This window comes from Amphiprion ocellaris, chromosome 14, assembly GCF_022539595.1.
Source record: "Amphiprion ocellaris isolate individual 3 ecotype Okinawa chromosome 14, ASM2253959v1, whole genome shotgun sequence".
In the NCBI taxonomy this organism is placed as follows: Eukaryota; Metazoa; Chordata; class Actinopteri; family Pomacentridae; genus Amphiprion; species Amphiprion ocellaris.
The window spans coordinates 9,706,780-9,728,881 of NC_072779.1; the positions used below are offsets into that span (position 1 = coordinate 9,706,780).

The window sequence follows — 22,102 nt, forward strand, 5'->3', positions numbered from 1 at the left end:
ACACTTAAAGACATCTATCAGCTTTCTTAACCCTTTTCTGTTTATCTCTCTTCTACTTGTACCTGCCCACAACTTTTTCCCCCTAAAGCTCCCGTCTTTGTTTGGTTTATTTTCTCCTAGTTGCACACTTTCCTTGACCTATTTTCCCCCTTTTCTCTTTATACTTGATTTCCCCTCCCTGTCTCTATCTTTTTTCCTTTCTTCTCCCGTTTCCCTTTTTCCTTTTTCTCCACTTCTCTCCTCTTTCTTCTCGTCCAGCCTCAGCTGCTTGAGAGGTTGTTGGAGGAGATTCAGAATCTGAAGGCCACAGTTTTGTCTCAGGAGAAGAGAATCTGCGACTTGGAGAATAAGCTTTCCCAATACACCAACGGCACTGCCTGATGTGTGAGCACATCTTCTGAAGAACTGGTCTGAATTTCAGAATTACTATTAATTATAGAAACTAATTTCCCTTGCATTGACAAGGAACCACTCTTTTAAATGCTCTAACAGTGTTGCCCCTTTAACAGGTACTGTTTTGTAAGAACGTGAATTGAGAGTTCAACAAATTTGACCAAATTCCACTTACAGCCATGTTTTTGTGGTTGATTCGACATAATCCTTGTACCTTTAATGCTACGGCAATATATTGTAGCACAGGACATCTTTACAGTAGTTTGAAAAGAGTGAGAGGAGTGTGAGGGTGAAGTGAAGGAGCTGTAAGTTTGAGGGACGTGTGCAAGTTTGGTTAAAGGTCTGAAGAAAGTCAACACTGTTATCACTGTTTTGAACAGAGAAAAGGACAATTATAGAAAAAGGAACAAAAATCAAGAGCCAGATAAAAGACTGTCTGTCCGGATTGCAACTTTTTTTGGCTTTGTTGAATTACATCCACAACTTTCCCAAACTGCAAACTTCCACAATCTCTGAACGCTCACATAGAAGCATAGAAGATACTCACCAAGCAAGCACACATTTCAACACTAGCCTCGTCCTCTGTACCACGCGACCGGTTTATTTCGATAAATCTCTCTGAAAACTTTTCAAAGTGTAAATAGTGACAATGGAAACAGGAGAAAAAAAATGTTGAACTTGTAGGAAAATGTGAAAAAGCAAAACGTTTTGTGTTCTGTAAAAGATTCGACACATTATGACAACAATAAAAACAGTGTTTTTTAAAGCTGCCTGCTTTGTTTATTTTTTGTTACACCTTCTCCTAGTTCATTCGTGTTCTGATGATTGTCTACAGATGAGGAACTTTGCAGTAATCAGCAGGTTTTAAAGATGATCCAAAACTTTGTGGAAACAGAAGATGAGCTGGCTGGAGGGTCGGAGCACAGTTTCCTTTTCTCAGAGCAGAATTTACAGTTAAACATTTAATTACGGCTGCGTTCCAATATCCTGACTACTATACGATATATTATGCAAGAAAAAGGTGTAGGCAATCATAGTATGTATTACAGTGTTGAGGTCAGCATGCTTCTCTGACCCACAATCCTCTGCACAGCTGGAGATCTGTCACATACATCAGTATTTTGTGTAGCTTGAAAGAGCCTGTGAAAGTATTCTCCTTTAGAAGTTTTTCCATTATGTTGCACTTTGACTTTGATTTTTTACAAGAATTCACAAAAAAGAAAAGACACTTTTTTTTGTAAATTCTTGTCAAAAAAAAGACAAAAATACTGACCATGATTCAATGTTTAAAACCACTGAAAAGGGAAAACTTCCAAGGGGGGTGAATCCTTTGACACAAGCTTGAGTGCAAACAGACAAATGTTAGTTCATTTTACACTACAGACTAACAAAATGTAAGGTGCAATATTGCAACAAAGTAGTACATCTAAATTTTGTGAGTTGTGCATGAAACAGTATGTACTTTATAAAGGCAGCTGTAGTTAAAAAAAAACAGTATGAGATTCGGAACGGAAGCTTTAAGTGGTTCATAAATACTAAAATACATTCACTGAGCAGCAGCTTTGCAACAGCAGTAATAAGGCTCATAATAGCTGAGAAATCACTGATACACGCACAGTTTGAGATGTAAAGCTGCAGTAACTGGTGTTGGCCACTGGAGAGAAATCCAGAACAAGCTGAGTCCCACCGTAACTTTCAAAAGCTAGAGAGATGATAAATTATATCACAAGCATAATCACTACAGATTATTGTGCATAGTTCAATGTCAAAATATATTATTAAAAAAAAATGTGGACTATAGTGGCTTTAACTATTTGTCAGTTTGACATGGGGTCATTTGATGCCTACTTCTGTCAGTTTGTGGAGTCCAAACACCACCATGATGAAGCAAAGAAGCGGTGACAGAGTGACTCTAATGGCTGCAGACAGCGCGCCTGATGAACCTTCACGGAAAGAGTAAGAACAAGATCCAACGTTACCGACGCGATCCACAACCTGCAGCTGCATTTCGGGAGAGCAGCAGGACGAGTTGTAGGACACCAGCGTTATGTTCTCGTTGCCAGGCAACAGGCTGGTGTTCATGGTTCCGTTTCCTTGTTTGAGGGTGACCCGGTCGACCCCCGTCCCGTCAGCACCATCACTCACCCGCACGGACACCGACCACGAAGACAAGCTGCAGTTCTCAGAGCAGTTGGACTGCAGGCTGAGACGCTCACACACTGGTGCAGTGAAATCAGTCACCTGTGAGGGCAGGAAGGAGGGAATGAAGTCAGTTCATCACCTACAAACATGAAAGCAAAGGAATTTAAAAAAGAAGTAATGTTTAAGTTAATGGTTTTGTCATTTTCAAACCATTTCCAAGGTGTTTACAGTAGATAAACTTGCATTTTATAGCGAAGAATCATTAATTTTCTACTTTTAGATAGCAGGTGAGCTGAAAATGCAAAAAGGTGAAATTGCCAACAGTTTAAGGAGAGATTGATTATTGGTATGGCCGATTATCGCGGCTGATATTTTGTATTTTTACAATTATCAGTATCGGTATTTTTATTGGTCGATTGTTGATAAATTAAATGCACTCCTCCAGGTGTGATGCAGCCTCCTCTCTTTTTATGTTGTCACTCTGAGGTCTAAAAGTGATAGAACAGTGAAAGTTTAAGAATACGTCCTGATTTAATTACTCCTGTTTCTGTTTTACATATGCAGTTATAGTCACCCTAATAATAAAGAAGCCAAGCTATGACTGACAGGTTCTTTGCTATAACATTCTGTTAAAACATTACATTTAGCGTATATTGGCCTTTCTGGTTTACCAATACTTGGCATCAGTATCAGCCCTAATAAAATCCATGTTGGTCGATCCCTATTACAGTATACAAGAGTTTAAATTGAGGTTTTTCTAAAAGAGAAGTAAATGAAATATTTTTTCCAGGGAATTTCCTCAGTATACCTTAAAGTAAAGTTACCTTTGACCCTCAGTCAAAGGCATCGGCTCATGACTGTTGGCTGAAACACTCTAATTACACAACTGTGCAATAAAACCAATATTTCTGGTTCACCAAGACCAAGCAAACCCATTTATGCTTAAGATTATTATTAGCTGTGGTTTTACACTGTACTTAGAGTTTTTAAACCCTTTCCTTATTTTTGTTGAATGTAATGTGGAAGTGACTGGATACCTTGAATATCCCTAAGGGTATGAATAAAGTATCTATCTATCTATCTATCCATCTATCCATCTATCCATCTATCCATCTATCCATCTATCCATCCATCCATCCATCCATCCATCCATCCATCCATCCATCCATCCATCCATCCATCCATCCATCCACCCACCCACCCACCCACCCACCCACCCATCCATCCATCCATGAGGAATCTTCAGTGGTAGTTTTACCGTGTTAACAATAGAGATGCGCAGCACGATGTAGTTGGTGTCACTTCTATCCGGAGCCTCGGCCTCGATGGTCAGGGTGACATCACTTCCAGACGGAGTGTTCAGAGGAGCTGACAGGGTCACCGTACCATTCGTTCTTTTTCCTGTTTCCAGGATTAAACTGGTCGGGGACGTTGAGTCGAAAACTCTGCTGTTGGTGGCTCGGATGGTGAAGTTTCCTCCTGTTCCACTGGTCATCACAGAGAAGGGAACAGAGAAAGGTGTTCCCGGTTCCAGGATACTGTTTGAATCGGCCTAAATGAAGAAAGAACCAGACAAAAGGCAGTGTTTGTAGAGATGAAGAACTCCTCTGCAATCTTTTTATGTAAAGTGAACGTTTAAAACTTTAGTTGCTGTTTACGTGATATTTCAGAGGAAGACTCACAGTTATAGTGATGTTGGAGCCTCTGAAGTTGGTGGACGACTGCCTTTGGAAGATGATCGATGAAGAGCTGGAGGAAGAGCTGTCGTCTCGTCCTTTCACTTGAACAGAAAACTCCCCCGATGGTATCCTGTCGACCTGCACTAAGAAGTTTCCGCTGCCCTGTGGAACCACGACTCCTCTAATCTCCTCGGCGCCTGATTCAACCAGACTGACTGCTGTCACCGTGGCAGAGTTGCTCCCCGTCAAAGACACCAACAAGCTGCCGTTGACGCCTGAAACGAAGAAGCTCTTTTATTATGTCTGTTATGTCAAAGCAGCAAACCATCATAGTCACATGAACGGTTTTGTTTACCTGCTCTGGGTCGTGTGTCGAGAGCGTCAAACCCTCCGAAGGGGCCCTGAGACACCTCCACAAAGTCAAACAGGAAGTCGATAGAACTCTGACCTGCAAACAAAAAGACATGAGGAGAAAAAGTGAACAGGGTTAAAAGAGCAGTCATGGTTTTACTACACCTGAACACCGAAGAAAATCCATGTAGTTGTGGCTGGAGTCATGGAGAGAACTGTTAAACTTGATCTAACAGAGAACGTACGGCAAAGTTTGCACTGATTTCTTCAACTCCTTCCATTTTTTCTTTTCAAATGAACCAGCTGATAAAATTTAAGAACAAACTTTTTTTAAAATCATTCATCAACTAAATATCCCTTGATTCTTTGGCGTAGCAGTGCAGCAGTGGTGCTTGTGGGAGCTGTAGTTAAATAATGATCTGTTGGAACGACAAGTCAAGTCAGAGTTAAAACTCCAGTCAAAGGTATTTTCACCAGAGTAAAAAGAATGTTGTTGCAAATTTACTTACCAACTTTATATATTAAGGTTAGGTTATATTCATTTACCTGACTAATTTGAACATCAAAATATTTTTTATATGATTTTTCTTCAATTAGTTTAGATATTGGAGTTAAGACCCAACAATATTATTTATCACAGAATTTTAACAGACTTTGAATAACTATAAAATTGCAGTTTTTTCTAAAGAAATTTTTCTTTTAAATCCAAAAATTAGACACAATTACTAACTTTTAACAGAGATAAAGGTTTTAATTTTGTAATTTTACAGAGATTCGGTTGTTAAATGAGAGATATTGCATATAGTTAAACCAAAATGCTGAACGAATGTGAACATGATCTCGAGTAAAGTTAAGGTTAAAAAATATGCTTTAATTATTGTAAATTACAGGATTTTTGTGACGTGGCAATTTGTGATTCACAGTATATTTTTGGTGCCCCAACTGCTGGAACAGTTAGATTTTTATTATTATTATTTTTGTAACAATGTCTGTGAAGTGCCCTGAGAACACGCATGTTTTAAATTGGCACTGTACACATACAATTCAATTTAAATGAATCCTCTGAAGTTCTGAATGTCATTAGATACATTTAAATTATAATGATTGAATTACAAACCATGTGTTCACACTGAGGTGGGACCAACAAGCACAAGTATACCTTTTGTGATCAGGTCAACCTTTTTGTTGTCTTATGCTTCAGATCTTTAACTGTTTAAAAAATGTAGAAAATTGAATGCAAAGTACAAGCAGGCACACTATTTTAATATGTGTGCTGCTGTAATGCCACACAATTCAATTAAATGGTAAAACAGAATTTAAATAAAAAAGGCTTCTATCAAACTTGTAGCAAAAGGCAGCAGGTAGCAGCAGTATGAGCGTCTCACCTATGACCTTCAGAGTGTAAGGATTTGTCGACACCATATTTATTTCCCACATTCCAGCTTGTTTGTTGAGCTGCAGAGACTTGAAGTTTCCCACAGATTGGGATGCAGAAATCAGAGAGCCTGATGTATCGCTGCTTTGCTGAGATTCACCTTTGAACAAACAGTCAAAATGATTCATTAACATACTGAGTGTACTGGCTTAATTGCATACATTTGCATTTCAGAAATGTTAAAATATGAGTGAATTAAATAAATGCATTTTCAGGCCACTGATGACAGAAATTGTATGATAAATGCTGGTTTGTTATGTAAAAAATTTGGGCAAAATCCATAAAAACATATTGATGCTAAACTAATGCTCATAATGCCTGATGAGTGGTGCTAATAAAGACAAAGACAGTGATACCTGTGGGGCTGATGACAGTGAAAGTGATGGAGCTGCCAGTGATGTAAACTCTGAGGTTTGTTACTGTTTCATCCACTATAAAAGTGAAATTATGAGCCTTTCCTGGGTTCCTTGCTGCCTGTAGAAGAGTCACCTGGGAGATAAAAAAGTCAGAAACGGCACATTAACCAGCTGAACTCTTTAAACTAACAAAAGTTGAGATCTCTGTGACGTTACCAGAGAGGGGCTGGTGGACTCGGTTATGAGGCTAACAGCTGCTGGAAGTTCACTCTTGGTGACTTCGACGGCCTGACCTCCTGACATCTGAGCCAGATCTCTGTACAGCTGAGCGTCAGACGCCGAAAGCCGACGGGTCTGTCGCCGCCTCCGACGATTCACAACCACAGAGTCAGTAATGAAGAAGTTCACCTACAGAGAGTAAAAGGATGGAAAAGCAGGTTAAGCAAATCAGAGAGGAATGTAGTAGCAATTAGCGTGAGTAGAAAAACAAAGAAGAACAACTATCATTTCTTCCAACGACGGTACCACACTATCATTGGTTCTTTATTTCATTCAGAAAATCTGAATGTTTTAACTCATTTATATCAGTGATAAGGATCAATGATTCTATGAAATGTCAGAAAACCCTAAAACAGATCCATCCCTGTTTCCTAGAGTCTAAAGGGATGTATCTGAATATTTTAACAGAATTATGGGACGATTGGTGCATGTTTGTCCTTCACGTCTGTTAATCTGTTCCTCCGTCTGTGCACATTACTCAAAAACGGAATATCCAGAGAAGATTTTTTTGACTTTTAGCCATGATTCTGCTACTTCTAAGGAAGTGCAGGACATGTTTTACTCCACAGTGAGTGAAAAATGAGACTGAGGCAAACACCCAGAAACTGTTAGGAGTCCAGAGTGTTAAGAAATAAAGTGAAAGAAATCTTTAAAGTTCAATGTACGTGATCACACTCACCACAGTTTGTGTCCTCTCTATGAGAGCCATCACTGTGCTCTTCAGGTGTGTGTCTTTAGCAGGTGCATCGGTAAAAAGGAAGATTTCAGAACTCGAAGGAGCTCCAGATAAAGCCAACTAGATGAGGAGGAGAACATCGAATAGTTTTTATTAAAGCCACATCAGCAAGCTTTGACAACAGTCACAAATCTCAGCACCTGAAGCCCAGAAAGACTCAGCTCTTGATCGTCTCCTCCACCAGATTCTTGTAGTGTGTTTAGAATGGTCTTGAAAACCGCGGAGTCTGTAGTTTTTATCAGCGGCCCAAATTCTGGAGGTCATTTGTGAAAATTTATGAGAAATGTTTTATTCTCATCAAATGAATGGACACAACAAGCACATTTCCACAAAACCAAACTAGGTAGATAGATAGATAGATAGATAGATAGATAGATAGATAGATAGATAGATAGATAGATAGATAGATAGATAGATAGATAGATAGATAGATAGATAGATAGATAGATAGATAGATAGATAGATAGATAGATAGATAGATAGATAGATAGATAGATAGATAGATAGATAGATACTTTATTAATCCCGAGGGAAATTCAAGTATTAACTTGAACATCCTACCTGGATCGTTGAAAGGCACCAGGATGTACAGTGACGGCTCATTCTCTGTTCCCACCTCACTGTCGATTATAGAGGAAGTGACGCTTCTCACTGCCTCGATGTCGTCACGCATGCTGTTTGTGGTGTCAACGACAAAACAAAGAGCTTTACTGGATCCTCTGGAGATCCCCACCATCCTGAGCAACATAAAGAGAGAAGAAACAGGTGAAACAAAGAGAACCTCTACATTCATCCTCATGAACTAGAACATTCAGGATTGGTTTCGTACTGCAGGAACTCTTTGTCCCCAGCTGCCCCTCGAATGTCCTCCAGAAGGCCGCTGGTTGCAGCTACGGCCATGTTTGCGGCTGCAGTGTGCAGATGTCCGTGGTTGGAGCTGAAGGTGTCTTTGTTGATGCCACCTTTAGGATCCAGTTTACTCGTTTGATCGACTGCTCCTCCGTGACTGCACTTTCCTTTTCAGAAAACAGTAAAAGAGTAAAATGATGAATACACAACTGTTTTTGTAAAACTGCATGTTCTGACCAGGACTGAAGACGTTCATGCTCTCAAACAGATACGTTTCCGCTTGTAAATAGACTTTAAACACAAGGTTTTTACATGGTATGTTGATATGCATGTACTTTACTTATAGAGAAACTAAAACTCACATTGGAGTCATTTCACCTCAATTCACAGAACACCTGACCATCTTCAATTTGACAGATTTTTAGATCTTAAAGTGGTGAATATTCATTGAGTTGATCTAGGGTCATAGGTAACATTTGTTTTGAAGTTAAAAATTCTTAAAGAGGGGTAGGGTCATGTCAATATTTGCATAATTTTCTTGATGCCAATCTGTTTGAAGTGCCACAATTTGAGAAATAATGTAGCTAAAGTCTTGAGATTTTGCCAGCTTTCAGGAAATTTACTTTATTTTCAGTTTTACCCATTTTACTTAATAACATACATATGCATAGAAACAAATCTGACAAATATGAGATGGTCAGGTGAGAACTTTTTTTAAAAAATGGTGAATTGAGGTGAATGAGCCATGGAAGAATGCATGGATGCTTTCAAACCTTAATTTTACTCCCATATGGAGACACAGACATCAGAAACACAGAGTAATTGCTATGATATTACTCTTCTAGTTTTCTGTATGGGGAATTGGTTTCACACGTGCAGCACGTCATAATTACATATTCTGTACATATTGCTGCAATCGTAACATAGTTGCTGATTTAGGAAAGTACCAATAGACCGATTTATCCTTTTTGGACATGCATTCCACCTCAATACACAAAATTTTTAAAAGTTCATTCCTGACCATCTCATATATGACAATCTCATGATTTTTTTTCTCTCTGTGCATACATAAGTTATCAAGTAAAACATGTAAACTTTTTGAGTTAAAAATTTTTAAAGAGGGGAGGAGTCAGGTCAATTTTTGTGTTGCTGTCTTTGTGGAAGAATATTTCAAGTAACTTGAGAAATAATGCAGCTAGAGTCTGGAAATTTCTCATTGATATGTTCATATAATTTTTAATGGCTCAACCCTGCTTTGATGGAATGATACAAACCAGTTATATGATGGTGCAAATTTGGTCAACAAATATCGACGTTTCTGTCTACTCTGATATTCCACCAACTATAAAACTGTAATTTTTCTCCCTAAGACTTCAGAACAGACTTAAAAAGTGGCTCACCACAATCTTTTTTCTCTCTTGCCTCTTAAGATTTCCATAGTTGCCTTTTTAATGACATAAGGTTGTTCTCTGCAATATTCTAGTTGTTTCATTCCTTTAGATGGTTAACTCTTTAATTTTACATCTCGTGTGGCAACAAGTAAAACATGATTATTTCATGAATGTTTGAAGAACATATTACAAACTGTGTGTCTGCTTTGATCTGAACAGACTACAGCAGCACACTCAGCTGACTCAGTGTCATAAATACACTGTGAAGACAAGGTCATAGACCATCCCTTATGTCTGTGAGAGGAGGGGCTGGAAAATGTCTCTGAGCCAGAAAACACATCAGGCAAAAAGGCAAATGAAGTGGGCAGAACAAGAGAGAAGGGGAAACTACGCTGACGGAACAGAAACCAAATGATTTTTACTGCTGTAGTGATTTTGCTGTCTGTATATATTGGTGTCAACCAGCCAGTAAAAGTGTGTTCAGACTGAGAAAGACGGAGAATCCATGCGTATAAAAACATCTTAGATTTCATCACCAACGCTGCAAGTCATGGCCATTACAATGAAATCTAAAATTAAATTGCAATTAAAGAAAAGCTCCAGAAAAAAGCTACTTTGTGGACTTAAAATTTCAGCTTCCAGGCTGAAATCTTTAACTTTCCACAAGCTGTGCTGCTGAGTGAAAGGTTGCCGTTCATTTAAACCAACTTTTACATAATTTGTCACTTACATCTGAGTGCATCCTGTTGATTTATTATGATAAGATGGATATTGAAGGTTGTTTCATTAGTAACATACAGTATTTGCATCGATCTAATGAGGACATGCTGTTCTGTTGATGCTTTGTTGTACATAAAGTGCAATAAGCGTTTTCCTTTAAGAAATGTGATTGTGAAACACTGTTTAAAAGATGATTTTTGTCGTGTTACAACACAGCAGAATTTAAGGATTTCTCAGCTGCAGTGACAGAAGAAGTAAGTATCTTGTATTATTGTAAAAGTAGCACTGTTCTACTGTGAGTTCATGCCTTTCATCCAAGTAGGAGCACAGAATTGTAGCTTCAAAATGTAGTTGTAGTATGAAAAGCAAAAGTATTATATAGACAGCAGAGCGTGCTATTATTACATTGTTAAAATACATGCATTACTGTATGGGCAGCTGTTCAGAATTAAGTTATTTTTTAGGATTGTTGGCTATTTTGAGCTGTAACATTTAATCTAAAATGCACCATACTTTATATACTAAGCATATATTTTGTGTGTAAAAACCTCCATAGCTGCCAGATGAATGCAGTGGACTAAAAAGTACAATGTGTGGCTTTGAAATGTAGCACAATAGAAGCAGAAAGTATACAAATATTACAGTAAATCAAAGATTGAAAGCCTCAGGTAAAGCTTATCTGTATGTATCAGTGTGAAGAAATGTTGTTAACAGATGATCAAATTCTTTACCTTTGGGTTTGACTGAGACTAAAGGCACGATGCCAAAGTAGCCAGAAATGAGGATTTGCTCATTTATGATAACCTCCAAGATGTTGTTGGTGCAGTCGTCTCCGTCACAGCTGCGACACGTCGCCGTGCTCTCATCTGGGAAGATATGAAACAACATTTCAGTCATACTTTCTCTGTGATCACACCCACACTGCATGCCTTGTCTGCTGACACAGACGTCACATGACAGCATCTCTTTACCTGTTAAGTTTCCAACGCTGGTGTCTGATCTGATCAGATTGGGGTTTGGGAATATCTTTCCCAGCTCCACCCAGTTGCTATGACTGTAAAAGTCCTTCAAGTTGAAAGAAAAATAGTTTATGATCCCTTTATTCTTCTTTGCATCTTTTTAAACCTTGAAAAACGGTATTAATGCATTTCAAAATGAAGCTGAATACCTGTAAAGTATGCAGAATCTCTCCCAGTTTCTGCCTCGCTGCCTCATAGTTTTCTTGCTTGTTGCTCGCTTTGACCGCTTGTAGTCCTGCTGTGATGATTTTCCTCCCTTGAATAAAGTTCTCGTCATCAAAGTGGAAGCTTGCATTAAGAGCATGGCGGATGTCCACACGTACATTCATCAGGGTGATGAGCTGAATGGCTTGGCGGAAAGTCTTAGATGACTGTGGAGTGTTACAGGCAATAGCGACATTCTCTACAGTGAAAGGTTGCACCTGAAAACACAGAGTTAAATTATTAACTTAAAATGAAATTATCATGAGTAAAAGAGATGTACTTTTTTTCTGGTGAAATAACCTCACTAAAGTCAGTTCTTACAGGAGGAGTGAAGTCTGTCCCCTCAGCCAGGGCGATGGCTCGACACACCTGCACTGTTACATTTAAAATCGCCCTCTCAGTAATTTCCAGGTGACTCTCAGCTTCATCTGGCAATATTCCAAAACCATGAGCTCCAGTGTGCAGGAGCAGCAGACACAACACAGCCGACCCTGAAGGCATCACTCCTCTGACCTGATAAAACCTCTGGAGAGAAACAAGCATGAGTTGAACTTCCTGCATCCTCAGTGACTCATGATAAAGATTATTTATTCGTCTCAATCAAACTTGAAACTGCAGGTAAAATGATGTTTTATACATGCATAGGTTCATTTTGAGATTTGAAGATTTGCTTTCATAAAATCTTCTTTCAGCCAAGTGGAAAGAAAACACCCAAAATACACACCTAGGTGTTTATTTTACATCTTGTCTATTGGATGAAAATGAATGCATATTTATTGAGGTAATACCTCATTTGCATATTTAAATGTAACATTTCAGAAAAATTGTGATATACAAAATAATGTAAATGCCCAAATGGGGACATATTATGGTGATATCTGTTATTTTATAAAGCATATACAGTCATGGAAAAAATTATTAGACCACCCTTGTTTTCTTCAATTTCTTGTTCAAGCCCTTCATCAACTAAAGGCAGAGAAAAGCCTGGTTACTCTTTACTGGGGATCACAAGGACTGGACTGTTGATGATTGGGCTAAGGTTCTCTTCAGTAATGAATCCAGTTTTCAGTTGATGTCCACTCCAGCCAACTTACTGGTTAGGAGGAAGCCTGGAGAAGCTACAAACCAGACTGTCTGCCCCTACAGTAAAACATGGGGATGGATCAGTGATGATCTGAAGTTCTTTCAGTCTGGGTGGAACAGGGCAAATTCAATTGTGTGAAGGATGAATGAACCAGGTCATGTACAGGGCTACTCTTGAAAACAGTTTACTTCCATCAGCTGGAAAACTCTTTCCTGCTTCCAATGACTGGATTTTCCAACAACATAATGGCCCCTGCCACACAGCAAGGTCAGTTTACGCCTGGATAGAGAACCAGAACATTGGAACCATGCCTTGGCCTGCTTAATCACCAGATCTAAATCCAACTGAAGATCTGTGGAAAATCATCAAACGCAAAATGGAGAACCACAAGCCCAAAAACAAAGCAGATTAGTTAGAATGAGTGCAACAGGAATGGGCTGCTGTGACAGCAGAACAATGTCAGAAGCTGGTGGAGAGCAGCCAAGATGTATGGCTGTAGTCATCAAAAACAATGGTTAGGAATCAAGTACTAACTCCTGTGTGTATTCTCTTTTCTGTCTGTCTAAAACAGACAGAAACCGAACATGGAATGCCTAAAAGCTGTTTTCGGCAGTACAACGTCATAGCTATTGACGTAAGAACTTAAGTGATTTTGGTTATTATCAAGAAAACCATGGAAAATGTCTAGATATCAGCTCTTAAACTCTTATGAGCTATTTTTGTTGTTATCATTATATTTGTCCAAACAAATGTACCTTTAGTTGTACCAGGCATTAAAATGAACAATAAATTGAATAAAACAAGGGTGGTCTAATATTTTTTACATAACTGTATGTAACACACTTATGATGTACACAAACTCATATAAATGCCATCAAATACTAAACTCGACAAACATAAAAACAACTAAACACAAAATTCCTTTCTTTAGTATCATTTTAGTGCAGATGAATGTGTGTATATAACCTGCATAATCGCACCTCTCATCTTTCAGTCGTTCATTATAAGTTAAAGCGTACCAACCTTGATGTTGTCCTGCTCACCGTATGGTTATAGTGTCAACACCTGCAGTAAAAAGCACCAAGTCCAGGGCGGGGTCATGCAGGACTTGTTCTACTGGTTGCCTTGGTAGGATTCTGCAGAGAGAGAACAAAAGGCGATCTGGGGATCTTTAACGCCTGATCCCCATTGAAAACATGATGGGAAAAGATATGAGGGGTTTCTCAAATACTGATAATCCTCTGTTTGTGCCATGCATTTCTGTTTTTCTGTATCTTCATCAAAGTGTAAAAATAGACTGTTGATTGATTGATGTGGGTGATTCATCTTTAATTTACTTATAAACATAACTGCATGTACTCACAATAAGAAAAACAGAAACATACTTCCGTGATGCCAACTGCCAAAAGACAAAACAGAACTGGAAGAACAAACTTTTCCACTGAGCTGAACTGCTATCGTTCACTTCTCTGTTGAGCTGTCGGTATACAAGCATGTAAAAAGTAAACAAGGCAGCATATAGCAAATTTGGAATTTAGTCAAAAATCTACAGCAATAAAGTCTGAAAAACCACCAGAGGCAGTAAAAATTTTTAGCACCAAATCAAGTACTTTGGAAATGTCTCTGTTGTTTCTGATCACGATCAGATCAGATATAGAAGTTCAACAGGTGAAAATAGATGAGTGATTTGATTTAAATTTCAAAGCACACAAACAAAAATTGATTTCTTTAGCTTTCTTGGCCTGACACAACAGCCCTAAATGACTTGATTTTGCTTCTGGCTTTTGTGAGACAGAAAATAAAATACTTTGCAAAATTTGCAAAACCTTCAGGAAGAAAATTCCAATAATTCCTTAAAAGTTTCCCTTAAAAGTTTTATTGAAAAAAAAAAAAATCCCTCAAAATTGGCAAGAAAATTCTTGTAAATATTTTCAAAAAATGAGTAAAAATCTTTCAAAAGAAATCCTAAAAATATCTAAAGTGATTACATATATATCAGTAGAACTTCTGTTTTCTCGAAGAACGTTCACAAAAAAATCAACCAAAATCCAGCGAAATTCACTGGATTTTGGTTGATTTTTTTGTGAATGTTCTTAAGAAACATTTTTAACATTTCTTTTTTCCACCAAAAAATGTTCAAAGATTTCCCAAAAATGTTGAAAATGTGGACATCAGAAGTTTCACTGTGAAAATATTTTTTTCCCCCCACATTTTCAAACTTTAAAACGGGTCAATTTTGACCCGCAGGACAACACGAGGGTAAATGTAAGTAGTTAATATAAATAGAATCGTAACATCTAGTTATTATTAAAGACACTACAGCATCGGAGATTGTTGAATCAGTGATGCTGATTCATCAGCGATTAACTGAATTTCGACATATTGAGCACAGGTAGATCACCAGGGGTCCGTTTCACGAAGCAGGTTTAGTGAAAACTCTGAGTTTGTTAACCCTGTAATGAGGGAAACTCAGAGTTTTCCGTTTCACAAAGGGAGGTAACTCAAACCAGAGACAGAGGGGTAACTCTAGCCTGTTTCACAAAGAGAGGTGACTTAAGCTCTCGGTCAGTTACCGTAGTAACAGACTCTATAGCCGCGATTCCACAAGCATCTACTCGGCGCGGTACGGTTCGCCACTATTGTATTTGACTCGGCTCGTCTCGGTTTAGTCGTTTTTCCATATAGCCTCATCGTGGGTGGAGTCGTCATAGCGCAGCGAGCCGAAAGTCCCTTAACGTCATTTGCGTGCGACACAAACGCAACATAATGGAGACGATGGTTCACCTGCTGCTCGGTCTGTGGCTTTCTGTCAGATTCAAAGTAATAGAAGAGTCGGAGAAAGCTGAGAGCGGCGAGTCGAAACATTCAGGAGACACACAGGAGAGTTTGGGAGGCGATGCAGCAGTATCAAGCTGAAGACAAGAGGATATGAACGAGACGACATATGAGGGTAAGCTAATGCTAGTTCGCTAGCTATCGTGTATCAGTCCTGTGAACGACCCTGTAATGGCTGCAGTTTATCGCTATTAGGTATTAAAATATGTATGCTGTGTATGTGTTTCAGATGCTCTCTGATGAGACTTCATGGGATTTACCTGAAGCAGCAGCACATGAGCCTGCAGTGGTACAAGGTGTAGAGGAGGAAGACAGAGATTTACAGGATGCACTGATGCAGTACGTGTCATGTAAAGTTATTCTTCTTGTTATACTTCTGTTTTTCTGTCCCCAGACCGCTATTGTTTTCTTTAATGCAATTCTGACAATAAACTTTTGTACCTTTTGCAGATGTGTCTGTGCTATTGGTTTTTTTTGTGAAGGTTAGCAAGATTACATGACAAATTAAACACCAAAACATTAAACAGCTGTTTTAAGAATATTCCAGTTTGATAAATCAGTATTGCTTTGGTGTAATTCAGTCAACGGAATTATGAACCATAAAGGAGTTTGTGTTAAAACATGTTAAATCCCATTAAACATAAATGCATTATTAGGGAATACAGAATTGTTTGGTTCAGACTGTCGACTCTTTTCCTACCAGTGTCTTAACAGAAAAAATGAAAAGTTATGATGCAATCATATAAGTCACAAAATAGTTTATTAGTCAGCAGCAAAATCAAAACTATTTACAATGTGCAAAGTACAAACTGTGGTGGGTCTCTCCTACAATGGAGGGCTAAAAGTAAAACTATATACAACTAAATCTCAAGTCTCTGGGAGGTGGACTCTGGCTGCCCACTGCCTGCACCAGCTGCCCCAGCACACCCAGCACTGCCTGCACCAGCTGCCCCAGTACACCCAGGACTACCTGCACCAGCTGCCCCAGCACACCCAGCACTGCCTGCACCAGCTGCCCCAGTACACCCAGCACTGCCTGCACCAGCTGCCCCAGTACACCCAGGACTACCTGCACCAGCTGCCCCAGCACACCCAGGACTACCTGCACCAGCTGGCCCAGTACACCCAGCACTGCCTGCACCAGCTGCCCCAGCACACCCAGGAATGACTGGTTGAAGGCAGCATTCTGGACCATCTCCTCCCGCTGCAAGGCCGCTTCATTCTCTCTTGCTTCGCTGAGGAGCAACCAGATGTTCTCATCATGCTGGGTGCCGGTTCTGCTCCTTCTCAGCCTGCATCTCCACAAGTACGCTTGGAAGGTCCAATTTTCTGTTGCACCTTTTCCTCTTGCCTAGACCAAAGACAGAAAAGTGATCAGAATCAGCTTTAGTAAGTACACAACATGCAAGGAATTTGGTTTCGGCTGTTTGTATCACACTAGGAATATGGAAGAGAATAATAAAAAATAAACTATAGAATGAGGAGCAGGGAGGAAAAAGAAATAGTAGCAAAATTAAATAAAACAATATATACAGAAATTTACAGCTAGCCTGGAATAATCACATTAGCATTAGTGGCAGGTGAGACAAACTAATCCCCCAGCAACCTCTCTGACTCACAGTGTCGCGTGGAGATTAAATCTTCAGTACAGATGCACAGACCGAGAGCGTTTTCTCCGGAGTGCTCCACCTTCACTTTCTAATCTCCTGGTAGCAGAAAGTGTGATGTCAAAAGAGCTTGTGCTGCTTCATTTTTTATAGAGGAGAGTCTCAGAGGCACTCGTAGAACTCGGTGCCACCTTGAGAAGACGGGGGCAAAGGAAGACCTGCTGAGAGATGAGCAGTAAAAATACAGCAGGGATGATCTGCTCACTTCTATAGCACGGCATGAGTAAATACAGGCAAAGAGCTGCACTAGAAAATAATTTAAATATCTTTTTTGTCATCCAGATGTGTGTATCTGAACCTCCACGCCAGTTTTCTTCAATAAAGGACTGATCAAATTAGCAAATTATATTTATCATTTGTTTTTAAATGACAATATAATGTGTCTCTTAAGATGCTGTCCTAGTTTTCTCAAAAAATGTAGCTTTTTTCCACTTTTTCTGTTTTTCTACAGTAGAAGAGTCAACACACACACACTCACACACACATTTCAGCCTGATGGAACAGTCCACCTTCAATTAATCATCAGCCCTTTCATCTTTAATTAAACTTACCATCTTTAAAGCACACCCCTTCACACATGCCATCGCTGTGGCTGCACACACACTCGCTCGTACGCAGAAACAATGCAGTGCTCTGTGCTTCCTTATGGCAAATGTTCAGTGGGCGCATGAACGCACGCACACACGCACGCACGCGCACACACGCACACACGCACACACGCACACACGCACTTGTGTCTTGGGATGTGGTCTCAGAGGATGAGCTCCCTCCAGGGATTCCCTCAACCACTGGCCTTCCCAAATTCTGGCTTAGGACCAGCTCCTCTGCCTCCGTTACAGGTGGTGGTGCTGGGCCTCCTCCCTTTTTACAGGCATCTCCTTTCTTTCTGTTGGTTGAGTAGAAGTCTGTGTTAGTTTAAATAGGCTTAATTGTTTGACAAAACATGATATGGATGCAGACATTTAGGCTATGTGTGGGATAAAACCACTGCACAGTCAAACAGCCACTTAATAATTAAGCTACAGCAGTGTTGCACTTCTTTCTAAAAACGTGCTCAAACTCGCTATATAAACGCATTAAGATTTCCAATTCAAACGATGTAGTCCCCCGCTTTCCCATTGCTATGGTGACTCGTCAAATCGGCGCTCCATTAAAACTGGCTTTTCAGAGTTGTGGTGCACGCGCTTAACTCCGGGTGAAACTACTCCGAATTGATTTAACCAACTCAGATCAGCTGCTGTAAAACCAAAAACTCAGAGTTTTCTATCTCACAATAGATCAACTCAAAGTTCAGGATTAAACTCAGAGTTTGTTGAACCTGCTTCGTGAAACAGACCCCTGGAAGCAGAATAAACCCTATCCTTTAATCAAGATCTTGTGACCCATGTTGTTACTACAGGAACCTACAACTTCATTCTGTGACATTCATGTACAACTGCATACCTTAATTTCCTCTATATATTTTCAGTTATCACTAACACAGATTTACAAACCACTTGCTGAAAATAAAATGCACAAAACATATAATTAAATTCAATACTTTGACCTCCACATTACAAGAGCAAATCAAAAGATGGAATTACTACAACACAAGTTAGAGATGACTGCATATTCACAGCTGAATTATGTAAACTACTGACAAATGAACTAAACTACCTCTTTCATTTGTATGAAATAAAGAAAAAGGTCATCACCTAGGTCTTCCAATTAAACACCAAGGTCTTGCTCTCCTCTAATTGTGGCAATACAATGACAAAAACACATGCCACAATAATATCACAGGCCCCCTCATGGGTCACCCTGAAGTGACATAGACACAATAAATAGGCTTTCAGCAAACCTATGATCATCTACACCTGTACTCTTATCCTACAATGAGCCTGCTAAAAGTTCTGTTGGGAATCAGAGTAGAAGGTCATCACTCTGGGTTGACATGGTAACCTCAATCACCCAGCAGAAGGCCATCAAACTCTCCTGCAATGTACAGTTGATACATTACAGTATATTAATGAAGATAAACAAGTCAGTTATATTGTGAAAATCTTTAGGCTGCTGACCACGTTGTAGTCTGTTGCTCACATTAAACTCATCACAAATCCTCAGATCATGAACAAAACCAGGCCACTTGGCCTCCACATTAGAAATGATGTATGCAGCATCACATATGATCTTGACAGTGCAGAGAATGACAAATGTTGAACTATGATGCAGCCTTTAACATTTTGAAACCATAGTCAATCTACCTGCAGCCTACCTGCACATTTATGCTGTGAATGCACTTCCTACTCACATAATCAGCTTCAGTATGTGAGGCAACTGGGATGGGGATGTGTGTTCCATCTATGCAGCCAATCACACTGGGAAATCCTAAAAGACATTAAAATTACTAATCCCACTCTGACGTTGCAACATGATGTCATTAACAGATTATTATATAACATTAATTTAACACATCTCTACATCGTTGATCTGCAATCCTGTGAAACTCCTCCTTGATGGCTCTGACAGGTTTATGTCCAGGGAAAACCACAAACATGAGTAAAAACCCTTTCAAGGCCAAGCACACTTTCCTGCCTCTCCTACACACAGTTGCCTTTCTGAAGTGCTCTGCACCTCAGACATTATATGGAAACACTTCCATTTGCAAACAACCACAGTGCAACACACAATATCTGCTGAGATGTCAGAGCATAACTGCAGTTGGTAATGTCACAAATGTAAGGACAGATTAGGTTGTGGATGTAGATTATGAACTGTGATGTAAAACAGTACCACTCTAAAAGACAACTATCCAGAAATGCAACATCTATGCACAGTCTGATAACAATCTCCCAAAAAATATTTAATTCTCTGCACAGTAATGCTGCTCCTTTATCCACTGCACCATTAATCAAAGGACATGACATTTTGACACACAGCAGAACTAGGCTTCACAAAAACTCACCTGCTGACTGAATGAATGACAAAATCAAATAACATATGTGGCTGAAAAAGGACAGAGAGGAACTCAAGGTTTACTGAGATAAACCTGGTCCCGACCAGGTTACATTCATAGACTCCGTTACTACAGTAACTAACCAAAAGCTTTACTTACCTCTCTTTCTGAAACAGGCTAGAGTTACCCCTCTGTCTCTAGTTTGAGCTACTTCCCCTTGTGAAACAGAAAACCCTGAGTTTCCCTCATTTCAGGGTTAACAAACTCAGACTTTTCACTAAACCTACTGTTACAAGATTTTTTTAAATTATCATTAATGATAATATAAAAAACCTTCTAATATTCCCTCCTGTTTATCATTAATACATTCCTTTATGATCAACACTAGACTCTAACCTGGTCGGGACCAGGTTTATCTCAGTAAACCTCGAGTTTCTCTCAGTCTCCACCCTTTTTCAGTCACACGCGATTTGATTTCCTCATTCATTCAGTCAGCAGGCGAGTTTGGCGTAGTCTAGTTCTGCCGTGTGTCAAAATGTCATGTCCTTTTATTAATGATCCAGTAGATGAAGGAGCAGCATTACTGCGCAGAGAATTAAATATTCGTCAGGAGATTATTATCAGACCGTGCATAGATGTTCTTGCATTTCCAGACAATTATCTTTTTGAGCGGTACCGTTTCACGTCACAGTCCATAATCTACATACAACCTAATCCATCCTTACATTTGTAACATAACCAACCACAGTCATGCTCTCACATCCCAGCAGATATTGTGTGCTGTGCTGCAATTCTTTGCAAATGGAAGTTTTTTATATAATGTCGGAGATGCAGCGCACTTAAGGCAACTGTATGCAGGACAGTCAGAAAAGTGTGCCTGGCCCTGAAAGGACTTTTACCATCTTTGTGGTTTTCCCTGGACATAAACCTGTCAGAGCCATCAAGGAGGAGTTCCACAGGATTGCAGGTGAATGATGTAGAGATCTGTTAAATTAATTTTAAATCCTATTCTGGAAATGGCATTGTGCTGCAACCTCAGACTGGGATTAGTCATTTAATTTCTTTCAGGATTTCTCAGTGTGATTGGCTGCACAGATGGCACACACACCCCCATCACAGCTCCCTCACATAATGAAGCCAATTATGTGAATAAGAAGTCCATTCACGACATAAATGTGCAGGTAGGCTACAGGTAGATTGACTATGGTTTCAAAATGTTAAACATTGCATCATAGTTCAACATCTGTCATTCTCTGCACTGTCAAGATCATATGTGATGCTGCATACTTTATTTCTAATGTGGAGGCCAAGTGGTCTGGATCTGTTCATGACTCGAGGGTTTATTTCATCTTAAGCTCCTGCCTGTTGGAGAAAGCGGAACTATTATGTGTGTGTGTGATGGCTGGTGTTCCCACACGGAAATATATCGTGGGGGTACTTGAAGGCTGGCATTAAAGAACAACGCGTTATGCACTACCAAGGTGTCGTCTGTGTCTCCCGTATAACGTTAAACCAGATAACGTTAAACCAGATAACGCTAACGTAACATGGTGTTCGAAGAAAACCGACGAAAATGAGTCAAGAGGACGCGGCGCGAAGGCAGAACGGAGACGGCGGAGCAGCTGTGCCCCAGCTAGCGGCGCCAGGCAGGTTCGACTTTACAAAAGTTTCTGAGTGGCCAAGATGGCTGAAGCCGTTTGAGCGCTACAGAATAGCGTCGGGACTAGATAAGCAGTCTCAAGAATTTCAAGTAAACGGCTTCATGTACGCTGCCGGTGACGATGCAGAGGACATTTTAAACGTCCTGCCACTGGATGACGCTCAGAAGAGGTCGTATGATGCAGTAACAGCGGCTTTCACGGCGCATTGTGTGACCAAGAGGAACGTCATATTCGAAAGAGCGCGCTTCAACCGGAGGTTCCAAGAGCCCGGGGAGAGTGTGGAGTCCTTCATAACAGCAGTGCACACGCTAGCTGAATATTGTGAGTTTGGTACATTGAGAGATGAGCTCATAAGGGATCGCATAG

General features: G+C 39.7%; 2 protein-coding genes across 2 annotated transcripts in view; one reads left to right on the forward strand and one right to left on the reverse strand.

Annotated features, from left to right (window-relative positions):
- coro6 (coronin 6) overlaps positions 1-1,159 on the forward strand; it is a 20,579-nt gene extending 19,420 nt beyond the window's left edge. Inside the window, exon 11 of the mRNA XM_023299127.3 lies at positions 259-1,159. Within this exon, the coding sequence (XP_023154895.1) occupies positions 259-381 (123 nt within the window). The 3' untranslated portion in view covers positions 382-1,159. The remainder of the gene's footprint in view (positions 1-258) is intronic.
- On the reverse strand, positions 1,148-13,794 carry LOC111588649 (von Willebrand factor A domain-containing protein 7-like). The gene is made up of 16 exons (XM_023299126.3): positions 13,662-13,794; positions 11,876-12,079; positions 11,500-11,772; positions 11,303-11,396; positions 11,063-11,197; positions 8,201-8,387; positions 7,933-8,108; positions 7,512-7,624; positions 7,315-7,431; positions 6,573-6,764; positions 6,357-6,489; positions 5,951-6,100; positions 4,570-4,662; positions 4,218-4,489; positions 3,794-4,087; positions 1,148-2,634 (listed from the first exon to the last, which is right to left on the reverse strand). Exons 2-16 carry the CDS (start codon positions 12,053-12,055, stop codon positions 2,227-2,229), a joined length of 2,817 nt encoding a protein of 938 aa, XP_023154894.1. The 5' UTR covers positions 12,056-12,079; positions 13,662-13,794; the 3' UTR covers positions 1,148-2,226.
- Between the last annotated feature and the right edge of the window lie 8,308 nt (positions 13,795-22,102).